This window comes from Labrus bergylta, chromosome 17 (genome assembly GCF_963930695.1).
Source record: "Labrus bergylta chromosome 17, fLabBer1.1, whole genome shotgun sequence".
NCBI classification, from domain to species: Eukaryota; Metazoa; Chordata; class Actinopteri; order Labriformes; family Labridae; genus Labrus; species Labrus bergylta.
In genome coordinates this window covers 26365298-26377273 of record NC_089211.1, presented here as the reverse complement: position 1 = coordinate 26377273, position 11976 = coordinate 26365298, and the positions used below count along the sequence as shown (strand labels likewise).

Sequence of the window (11976 nt, the reverse complement as noted above, 5' to 3'; positions counted from 1 at the left end):
TTGCCTGCTTGGTGTAATTTCCAGACTCGCATCTCAAACTAACAGCAAGTGGTTGGCTACAGCTTTTGCAGTCGCTAAAAAGCTAATATACTGTAGATGGAAAGACGTTTGCAAGTGGGAACTTGCAGACAGGCTTGGGAACATATAGCCTCTGAATAATTTATGAATAGAGTTTTTCCTTGTATTTTTTTTCCCATTGCCTGTTTCTGTTTTAATTTAAAAAAACATTCAATAAAAAGAAAAGTTTGTCCAACAGGTGACCTCCTCTTCTTTAAATCAGTGGTTAGGGGTTGAACATCATTAAATATGTACGCCATGACGAATAAACATCGGCTGCGGACATCGGTTCACTCTGCAGTCTTTACCGATTGGCCGACGTCTGTCAAAATGGCCGACATTGAGGTTAACCTGTTAACCTTCTCCTGTAGTGACCAGAAACAAAACACAGACGGAGGTTATTTAGAAAATATCTTTATTTCAATCCAAAGCATTCAGCAGAACATTAATCCAGTTAAACTGAGTCCAAATATTCCACCGCAACGAATATAAAATCAAACATACGCCTGTGAAGTACCTCATCACATCCTGTTTGTCACGTTTGCTCGGACTTTCTGCCATCCCAAAACTTTACCTTTTAAGTCAAAATGTTTGTAAAAAATGTCCCAGGTTTAAAAATACCAGAATTACCATTAATGTCATATTAGTTTAAACTCCAAATGTTAACCAATCATGCAAGAAAACTCCTGAAAAACTCCAGATATATCCCAGAGGAGGAGCGTCATGTGATCACTCAAACTTCTGAATGTTTCTCTCTTCACCCGGAGTTTCTCCTCCAGCCTCCTCGTATTTATTCTGCAGAAAGTCAGAGTGAACTGATGTGAGAACACAGCAGGATATAATCAGGAGAATTCACCTGGAGCCAGTGGGAGGGGCCAGTGGGAGGGGGTGGTGACCTTTATTCCCTGTGATCGCTGCACGACCATAGACTGTCTGCACGCCACCTCTACCATCTCCGTGCTCTAATCAACCTGCTGCTGCATGTTTCCTGTTCTCCAGGATGTTCTTCTCCTCTCTTTACTTCACATTGAGATTCTCTTCAACTACACGTAGCGTTGATACAAAGACACATATTCTCATTGTAGCGTCATATAGAGGACTATGCTGCTTCGTCTTACCTCAGGAGACTTCCCCCCCCCCCCCCCCTCCTGTCTGACAGGGATAGTCTCTTGTTGTGAGGGTCATGTGTGAACAACCAGATCAGGAGAATATCCGGAGCAGTCCTCCTGAGATTATCTAGATATTTTCAGGAGTGCAGATGTGAAAACAGCTAAAATAAGTGAAGACATTTTGAAAGATTAAAAATATTTTAAAGCCGTGAAGTTGGAGCGTTATGAAATGGTGAGGGTCTTTGTGTAACATACATGTGAGGTCACTGAATGTAGAAATCAATCGATGGTGTACTCGAAAGGATAGTCCTGTGTGGGCCCAGAGTCAAAGATGATGCTGTCAAACGGGTTCTCAGTCGACCAACTGTCCACAGGAAACCACGATTCGTACCAAGAGGTTGTTGTCTCTGTTTTTGGTTTCGTTGTTGGGGCGGTTGTTGTTGTGGTTGTTGTTGCTGTTGTTGTCGTCGTCGTTGTGGTTGCAGTAGTGGTACCAAAACCGCCTCGTAATCTCTGCAGACGCAGCCTTCGTAACCGTATGATCCTGAGCCGCCTGAGTCTCTCCGCCCTCTGAGCGGCGGCGTGACCGTCCGTAGTGGTTTGAACTACGGGCACCGGGGTCGTTTTCACCAGGCTCGGTTTGGGCACGAGCCGGATAGGCCTCTTGCCGTTGATGGCCATGATTTGTCGTATGCGGTCCCAGTTGGATTTGGCCAAAGTGAAGCTGCACGGAGTGGCTCCGGAGTCATAGCCCACCATGCACAGTCTGGTCTGAGGGGTGTGGCCCTCAGCTTTGGCGGTCACTCGGTACTCTCCGGGATTCAACAAACGCCAGTAATCTCCTCCTAGAGCTGAAATGTAAGTGACAAATATTTTTGGGAGTGTCATGTTTGGGATCCGGATCTAAAATGGTTTCAAAATGCAGGAAAGTTATTTTTGAAAAAGAATCTTTGTTGAAACCCAACGTACCAGTTCTGACATCATGGCGTATTCCCTCCACGGTGATGGTCGCATTAGACAGTGGGTTTCCCTCCGTGTCTCTCACAACACCTTTTATACCCCGGTTTACCTGCACAGGAGACAATATGTTTACAGTACAATGGCCAATACCAAGCACATCAACTTTAACTGTACATGACATTTAAAGGTGGTCGTAACGCTGCATTAGAATAGAATAGAATAGAATGACTTTATTGATCCCAAACTGGGAAATTGTGGTGTTACAGCAGCATGTTATCAAAGCAAATAAAACAATATAAGAATAGATACATAAATAAGTACTTAAAATATAAAAGATAAGAATACGAAGAGATTTATACATCAAGGATTTAACTTAACATTCCTACTGGTTAATTAAAAATTAAATACAACATTTATTCAGGCTTGTTAACTGAATGTAAAAATACTTGCTGGAGGTAAGAGATGTAAGTTTGCTGTGATGACAGTGGTGAATGTGCAATAACACAGTGGTGAATGTGCAATAACACAGTACCATTAGAGTACCATTAAACCGCTCTAAGGTTGGTTGTAGTTGTAGTCTTGCCATCTGGAGCCTCAAACTTTGCTTCCAATAATTCTCAGGTTTTTTTCAGCCTGGATACTTCTAGTAGTTGTTGCTGCTACAGTTGATCCGCCCTTGAGCTCTAGCCAGCTAACTATTGCTGGTTGAAACCAACGCACCAGTGAGGGATTTACATCACAGACCTCATATCAGAAAATTTTACTAAACCGCAAAATACTGAAGATATACGTTGCAGTTGGCAAGGCTTGAATTTTTCTTTAAATAAACCAGGAAAGAAACTCGTTGAGATTTAAAATCTTTTTCAAGAGCGTCCTGGGCGAGACAGGCAGCAGCACAATCAAGGAGCAGCCAAACATACTAATACAAAAAATACATTATTAGACATTAAAAGACACAATTACCAAATCTGATCAGCAAATGTTTGTCAAGATGATCCACAAGAAAAATGTTGAGGACTCAAACTCGTACTTCTCACCTGTTCAATGAAGGACAGCAGAGCCTCGCGGTTGTTCTCCCACTCGAGGGGAAGTTCACTTTCATGAGGAAACTTGTCACAGCCCAAGAAGACGGACAGCTCAAAGCAGTTGGTGTGCAGGTAGCTGAAGTCATTCATACCTGTGGAAGAGGTCGCCAAGTAAAGGATAGGAAATAAACGATTAGTTCAAAACCGTAGACTGCATGTAAGAAGTAAACGTAGTCCGATGGTTTTTGGAAGCCTTTTTTAAGCCTGGATTTTGGCATTTGGTCCTTAACCAACTTGGTTTTAGGAGACAGGTATTTGTCCACGCTTTTGTCTATGATTAGGCAAAATGGTGGAAAAGAGTAAAAGAAATTAGCACAACCACCGCCTGACGCCCAGCCTCAACCATCGGACTGTGTCGTCCCTCAACCACTACCCAACGCCAAGCTTCCACCATAGGACTGTAATGTCCCTCAAACACCGCCGACGCCCAACTTGACTGCCTGACGCCCAGCCTCGCCCATCGGACTGTGTCGTCCCTCAACCACTACCCAACACCCAGCCTCGCCCATCGGACTGTGTCGTCCCCACAACCACCGCTGTCCTCATTCATGCATGGCCTGCTCCGACCTCCACCTCAGCGGCGAGGAAGTGTGGACAACAGGAACATGAGGAATACAAAGTTGAGCATATTATCCCATATGCTCTTTTGTAAAGTGTCTCGAGATAACACTTGTTATGAGTTGATTAAGTAGGGTATGCTTTACCTGTATTTGACACTTCTATCGAGATTTAGACCTTCCAAAAAGTTTTCTATCTCTACCCAGCTAAAGTCACTTGTGGCTCAACAAACGATGATGGAGCTGTTAAAATGTTGAACTAGAAGGCTCAAAATGGTAGCCAACAAACCATTGGGGCTTACATCAACTTCTTTACACCACACTTGGCAAATTATTCCAGTAATCGATTACAGAGACTTCTGGGAAAAATATGAACGTGAAATATTTCCTTGATGCTCAACGTATCGGCACTTACTGCCCACCACTGGCTTCCAGCTGGCTCTGTTGGCGATGCCCTGTCCCCCTGTGATATCATCACCATGGCAGGAGCCCCGGTACGTGTCTGCCATGGTCAGATGGCTGTGGGCGTACGACATCGCCAACCATCGGAACATGGCGTCGTCCGGCGTCTCTCTCAGAGCTCCCTCGTTCTGCCGCTGAATGCGAGCCCACGTTTCCTCGTTCATCTCGCCATTCGTTCTCCAACGGCGGTTATCTGATTGCTTGACAAAATTAAGAGAATATTATTCTAGGCTGCAGAATACCGGAGGTTATCTATGTGTGACTGCTTTCTCGTGAAATGGTCTTACAGAAATTGGTGGACGCTGCATGTCAAAAGGGTACGCGACCAGTTTTTCTCCTCCTTGCAAATTGGCTCCGAGCACAAACGGTGTGCGCTCCATCCAGGAAATTATGGCTTTAGTCTCAGTGGCAAGCTAAGGGAGAAACAAATGCTTTAATATTTGAATTAGTGTAGGGTTAAAGGGGTCAAAAAAAGCCATAGGTGGCAGAAACAAACTCACAGAGCCATTGAGGGCGTTATCTGGGAGGGGAATGTGGTGATTGGGAACGATACGAGGGACCCAGCCTCTGTCCTCGGCTCCCCACAAAAGGCTGTTCAGGTCTGGGAAGTTCTGAAAGATGTCGTAACCTTCTTCAGTCCAGTGGCCCAGCGCCCAATTCCCCATTTCTGAGCCCTGAAGCACAAGAAGAAGGATCAATTTAAAAAGTTAGATATTGTGGAGAATGCTTTGAAAGTACTCTTTCTATTAAGCACGCTGAGGAACTTACAAGAGAAATCTTACATTTCCCATAATGCATTTCAACCCTGCAATAATCAGCCCCTCTTCCTGTTTTAACACCACATCCTAAGTTCCTGAGAGTTTTGAGAGTGGAAAGAAAAGATACCAGTATTTGGACTAATCCGTTTGTGTCTTACCATCTCAAAGGCGAGCTCGTAAGCATCCGGGTTAAGCGAAGGCACCAGATGTATTCTCACACCTTCCACCAGGCGGCGCACTCTTGGGTTGTCATCGTTGTACTCCTTGCACAAGAACTGCATCAGCAGGAGAAGAAGCTCCCGACCGAGTGCCTCATTACCGTGAAGACCAGCCGTGTACCGAAATTCAGGTTCACCTTTTGAAACAGAAAAGGAAAACTCAAATGTAAAAATGCAGATTTTGCAGCTTTACCAAAGACCCTCAATTTTGTATCTTGCTACAATAATAAGCAAAGAATGTAAGATAAAGATTTGAGGATCTATATGAACAACCTAGAATGTTTCGGTCACTCGGGCATTGACTTTATGGGCACTTTTAAGCCCTCTTCCCTTTCCCCCAAACTTATGGTCATCAAAGGGGGCCAAAGAATCGCTGAACTTAACCAGAGAAAAAACTTGGAACATTTCTAAAGATTTGTGAATCTTGTGTATCTCATACCTGTCTCGTGTTCTCCGGGGTTGTCGGAGATCTCCATGGCGTACATCTTCAGGCCCTGAGAGCTTTTCCCAATGTTGTAGATCCTTGTGATGTTTGGACACTCTTCGTTTATCACTTTCATCATCTGGAAACGAGTAGAAACATGGTTTTTACATCGTTCTTTGCATTCTTATCAGTCTATCAGTCAGACTTTTTATCAATCAGACCTGTCTCATCTCTTTGTAGTTGTGGTGTCTGAAGTCCAGGTCGTCCGTTGAGGTGACCTCGTTCTCACTGCGGTAGCTGCCTGGAAAAAGCAACACGCTGAAATTGGGACCACATTTTTTATAGCTGACACCTTAGTTTTTCTCCTTTGGCTTTCAGTTTTGGGAAATGGAAAAACTTGGCAATTTTCAGTCACAGTTATGTAACTCTGTTCAACACTGAGGTTATGCAGTTCATGTTGTGAAACCGCCTTTTGTTGAATAAAGCTGTTCTTGCTCCAACTTTGGGGAAAAAGTTGTTTTGACTTCCAGTGGACGGTGACGTATTCCTCAAAGGAACGATAAAGCTCTGACTCATGAGGCTTTAAGAACCTGCAAACGCTGAAATCTGCAAACTCTAATCAAGGGTTTTTAAAATCTTACAGATGTGAACTTTAGACTGTTAGTGTCGTCTTGTCATACTGACTTGGAAGCTGACAGGCGAGGACCTCGGCTCGGAGACACAAACTGCCGTTCCAGCTCTGAGGCAGGATGCGGATGTAGCGCGCAACGACAGGAACGGCAAACTGACTCATCACTGGCGTGTCTTTGTCCACATTCCCGTAAAACAACTGCAGAGGGAATATCACAGAAACAGAAGGAGTGAATTAAAGACACCCGAGTCAGGTCGTTGTGTTAAACAGTTTTGTTGTCTTCTCACCCATTCAGCATAGCCGTCGTGCAGAATTGTCCAGTCACGACTGTCGTTACTGAAGGCCACAAAGTAGGTCGACACAAAATCCTCACTAGGGAGAAAATAAGACAAAATTATTAGCTAATTTAGCTTTCAACGCATCATGATGTTGTTATTTCAGTAATGACCTGCAGGTTATTTTTTTCTTACCACTGGAGTGATCCAGAGTGAAGCCTCCGTGTAACTTACTATTTACAGTAAAACGGAGCCTCACCAGAAACAGATGAACAGATGCTGCTTCGAGGGAAGTGATGAACTAAATGACTGCGTTTTGCAGAAAGAGTCATTTTTGCTTCACTTTGGAACTGAGCACATGTACGTTTCTAAAGTTAGTGGACATCAAAAAAAGTAGCGCACAGAAAAAGTAAGTCTTGGCCAGAAGTCGTTTATCGCTGAGAGGTGGCTTCACCGGAATTATCAAGAAGTCGATGGATAGATGTATTCAGAGTTTCTCCTCCAGCCTTCTAGTATTTATTCTGCAGAAAGTATTTTACCGGTTCCATACTACTGAAGATATCCAGAGTGAAGCCTCCGTGTAACTTACTATTTACAAACTATTGACAAAACCGAGCTTCTCCTCATCGGCACCAAATCAACAATCTCCAAACTCGACAGTTTTTCTCTGGCTATTGACCACTCCTCAGTTTCTCCCTCCCCTCATGTTAAGAGTCTGGGTGTCATCCCAGACAGCACACTATCATTCCAAGCTCACAACAATAATGTCACCCGGTCTGCTTATTTCCATCTACGTAACAGTTACTAATTGGACATCAAAACTTGCATGGAAAAAGGAAGTCTTGGCTAGAAGTCGTTTATCGCTAACGGCTGGCTTCACCGGAATTTCAAAGATGATGTCAATGTGTCGAAACGATGAATCCAAAGGTTTCAGCAGCATTAATGGATTAAATGTATGAAGCAGGACTCACACTGTATCAGAGTTTCTCCCCTGAGTAATGATTCCTGTGAACTCCACCTCCCGTCGGGCGTCGACCTCAAACCAGTGGCTCGTGTCCTCCGGCTCTGCACACCATGCACCGCCGTACAGGTCGTCCTCGTTATCTGAGCCCTGCAGAAGGCGACATTACTCATCTTTGTTTTTTTTTCCCAAACGTTTTGACGAGACGACTTCCTGTTTGTTTCCCTGAAGAGTGGCGTGCTAAGATGAATGTTCACCTGCATGTTGAGTCGTCCCCTCTGAGCCGTGAAGCCGTGGTGGGACTGAGAGGAGGCCAGCAGCTGGTCTTCTTCCACCCGGTGGGACTCCAAACCCAGAGGAGGACAGTCTGAAGAAAACACAAACAGGATCTGTTTGACTCTGAAACGCTCATTTGTCTCTATGGCAGGAAACGTGTTGTTAATTTCTTCCTTTTGTTTTGCACGTATTAAGACATTTAAACGTTAAAAACATGTAAAGACAGAGTACTTCTCTTACTTTTTGGTTCCACAGGCACTGACATCTGCCTCAGCCTCTCCTCCTCCTCCTCCTCCCACTGCTTCCTCAGCCGCTCAGCTTCTCAGCGTAATGAGAAAACAACATGTGTCAAAACATGTTTGCTTTTTTTTTTTTTTACATGGACCTCACTCTTCAACCCACCGCCGCCACACAAAATATTTCCATATGTGCTCGAAACAGCTCAGCCTTCGTCCCACTCGTGCATTCCTCATGTGTTTTCAGTCTAAAATATGGGTCAGATCAGTCTGCTCGAGTTCTTGTCTTCGAGCTCTGTTCGTGCTGTTTGTTTGGATTCAAAGTGGAACTTTTTAATTTGATTGATCTTGAAAATGCCTAAATGTTGAGTCACAGTTGAGCAGATGTTTATCAAACGCTCCTCCCTAACGGCTTCTAGAGATCACTAGAACATCGTCCAGCTGAAGTCTGAGCCTCGTATAAAATCAACAAGACGACACAGAACAGAGCCGCTCGTCCTCCCTGCTCTAGTGTTGGATTCAAGACCACACTAACCGAGAGCAAGACATACCCGAGACCGAGACAAGACCAACACCGAGACAAGACCATAAATATCACTGACAAATCATCATGTTGTGTGGAGCGGGCGTGTCACTTAAACTGTACGGGGAAGGTTGCGGTCGTAATCGGGGGATAAAAATCCAACTACAACTTAATTGAAGTTATGAGTTCTTTTAGGAAGAGGTATTTTCAGTAGTGGTCTTGATTTAAAATCCGGAGTCCGCCCAGTCTGAGACCGAGACAAGACAGACTAAAAATGTTTTCGATTCCGAGACGAGACCTTCAAAAAGTGGTCTCGAGCCTTGAGACACTACCCTGCTCAGGTTTTAATCCTACCTACCACATTCTTTCTCGTCATTGTTTGTAATAAAACGGGAGAATTAAAGACAAAAATCTCTCAATGTATTTTTTTTTCAACAAAATATCTAGTATTGGGTGCCAGTGGTGGCCTAGCGGCCAAATGTACAGAGGATGTAGTCCTCGAAGGGGGCGGGCCGGGTTCGATAAACAACTGTGGCTCCTTTCCTGCATGTCATTCCCCTCTCTCTCTCTCTGCTCGATTTCCAACTCTGTCTTCTGTCCTGTCTCTACATAAATGCATTAAAAAAAACAAAAACAAAAAACAGAATACGCGTCACCTCCCCCTCCCACTTGCTCGAGCTGAATTCTCCTGATTATATTCTCACATCAGCTCAGTAAATCACATTTGGTGCTAAACTCCAAAAGTTACCTCATCATTTCAGGAACTCAAAGTGTGAAGAAAATCCAAATCCAAACCTTTCTCTGCCTTTTCCTTCCTCGCTCTCTCCTCCTCCTCTTCTTGCTTCTTAGCTGCCACTGCATGAAAAATATCAGACGCAGAAATCAGATCATCCTGCAGCAAGAATCTCAAACCAAAGCATTCATGATACGTAGAGCCGAGTTTATCCCACGATGGACTTACAATCTGCATAATCATATTCTTCATACCACGGGCCAACGTACGGGACAACAGTGGTTTCCTCTGAAACACAAGCACAGAGATGATAAGAGTTTTCTTCATCCTGATGTCATGAAATCATCCAATAATCATGTAAACCAGAGAAACCCTTTTAGATCAATACCATTATCACTGAGAAAATCTGCAAAAAAAATCTCCAAACGGCCTGTTGGAGCACATATTTTCTGAAAAGTGGAACAGGAAAAAGACGGAGAGGATGGACTTTTCTCATCATTGGGGGGTTTGTAGACAGACTAGAGACACATGTTAGAGTTAGAGGAACATGGTGAAGTGGATTTTGCAGAATGTGACCTTTAAGTCTCGCATCAGAAACAAAATCCTCCCCTAAAAATCTCGGCACAGCCTTTTACCTCCAGTGTCTCTCTGACCTTATTAACTCTCACTGGGAGAGATCCTCAATGCTACATCCTCGGACGTGTTTTAAAAAACTTTTCAAAACTCTCTTGTTCAACTAGGCTTAATTATCTTTGTTTGTGTTCTGATGTAAAGTGTTCCTTGGCTTCCTTGAAAGGTGAGATTTTATCGTTATTATACAGACTATTAATTGATTAAATTAAATTAAATGATTATTTTTTTATTTTATTTTATTTTATTTTATTTTATTTTATTTTATTTTATCTTATTTTATCTTATTTAATTTAATTTAATTTAATTTAATTTAATTTTTATTTAATTTAAAGGTGAGATTTTATCGTTATTATACAGACTATTAATTGAATAAATTAAATTAAATGATTATTTTATTTATTTATTTAATTTAATTTAATTTAATTTAATTTAATCTAATTTCATTTCATTTCATTTCATTTCATTTCATTTCATTTCATTTTAATTTAATTGAAAGGTGAGATTTTATCGTTATTATACAGACTACTAAAAACACACATCGTGTATCAGAGGGGTACCTGGTATGTACATGATAACCTCTGTAGTCGTGGCTTCTTTTTTAGGGTATCCAGCAGGGATCTCATCTGTGGAAACACATGGAGATCTGATCAGAGACAGAATCATGAAGGTGTTTTGGTAAAGGTCCAGAGAGATGCATTATGATGATGGGAATATATCTGCAGGAAACAACTCAATAAAACTTAAAAAACAGTGTTGTTAAAATCTGCCCCAGTAGTCGAGGACATTCACATCGTAAATCTGTCTCGTCGAGCAAAGCGGTAATCCTGAAAATGGGAGTATCTTTTTACATCCTTCACGGCATAAAATCTCCTGTTTTCAGAGCTCTCGTTGTAAAAACCTTCATGAAACGTTTGGTTCTGAGGTCCGAGATGTGGAGTTTAACTCTGAGGGGATTCATTGGCTTCTTAGAGCGGTCAACTGAACGGAACAGACGACAAGGAAGCAGCTGTAAACCAGTCAAACGGTGCATTAAAACTAAAACATCAACAAGTTAACGTTATTACTAAGATTTAATGCTTCAAAATGTAATCACCTGTCTCTGTGTGTAAAAGAAACACATACTGCACATACAGAAATCACATTAATCATTAAGTATTTAGTCCTTTGATCTGTTTGTAAAACTTTTCAGGTAACTTTAAGACTCATTTTGTTGATGGACAAGAATAGACGATGAAGAATCCTGTGTCCTTTCTTACTTGTGAAGCTGTAATCTTTTTTTTTTAAATATGCCATTTTTTATAAAACCACAGAGTGTAAATGTCAAAGGGAGAATGTGCTATTCTGAGCTTTCAGGATGGAACCAAAACAAACTGTTTGGCCACGCCTCCTCCATACTGAAGCCTCCGCTCTCCTCCAGAGACACACCTCCAACCCCCCTCCTCTCGCGTTCACACGAAGGAGTTGTTGATTAGAATGCACCATAATTAAACACCATTAAAGGTGCACTCTGGAGTTTTGTGGTGAAATTTGAAAGTTGGAGAAGTGAAACAATTCTATGCTATATTTTCTGAACTGAATATACAAACTTTATTCAAAGGAAAAAATGGTTTCCCTGGAACACTGTTTAGAGCTGAAAAGCTACCAGGAGAGTTACCATAACGTCTCGCGTATCATTTTATCTTCAAACAGTGATCCAGGGACCAAATGTTCCTCTGAGGACAGTTTGTGTATTGAACATATACCACAGAATCTGTACACTTCTCCAACTTTCATATTTCTCAACCTACATAGTGCACCTTTAAGCTGCAATCACCTGTGTCCTGCATTGTTGTATTAGCATGCTAATGTTAGCGCTCTTTAGTTAGCTCGTAGCTTCACATTGTTGTGTTAGCATGCTAATGTTAGCGCTCTTTAGTTAGCTCGTAGCTTCACATTGTTGTGTTAGCATGCTAATGTTAGCGCTCTTTAGTTAGCTCGTAGCTTCACATTGTTGTGTTAGCATGCTAATGTTAGCGCTCTTTAGTTAGCTCGTAGCTTCACATTTCATGTAAACTGACACAGAATGAGCGTGATCTAAA

At 42.4% G+C, this 11976-nt stretch overlaps 1 protein-coding gene across 1 annotated transcript; it reads right to left on the bottom strand.

Annotated features, from left to right (window-relative positions):
- Positions 1 to 455: 455 nt before the first annotated feature.
- Positions 456 to 10521, bottom strand: aebp1a (AE binding protein 1a; the record flags this gene model as incomplete). Its single annotated transcript, XM_065965491.1, is given in 17 exon segments — positions 456 to 2017; positions 2136 to 2235; positions 3164 to 3303; positions 4184 to 4430; positions 4518 to 4643; positions 4731 to 4904; positions 5147 to 5343; positions 5646 to 5769; positions 5852 to 5931; positions 6315 to 6459; positions 6549 to 6633; positions 7508 to 7647; positions 7755 to 7864; positions 8014 to 8091; positions 9328 to 9387; positions 9494 to 9553; positions 10456 to 10521. Coding segments are annotated over 17 exon segments (2504 nt in total), but the record flags the coding sequence as incomplete, so codon positions are not given.
- Positions 10522 to 11976: the final 1455 nt, after the last annotated feature.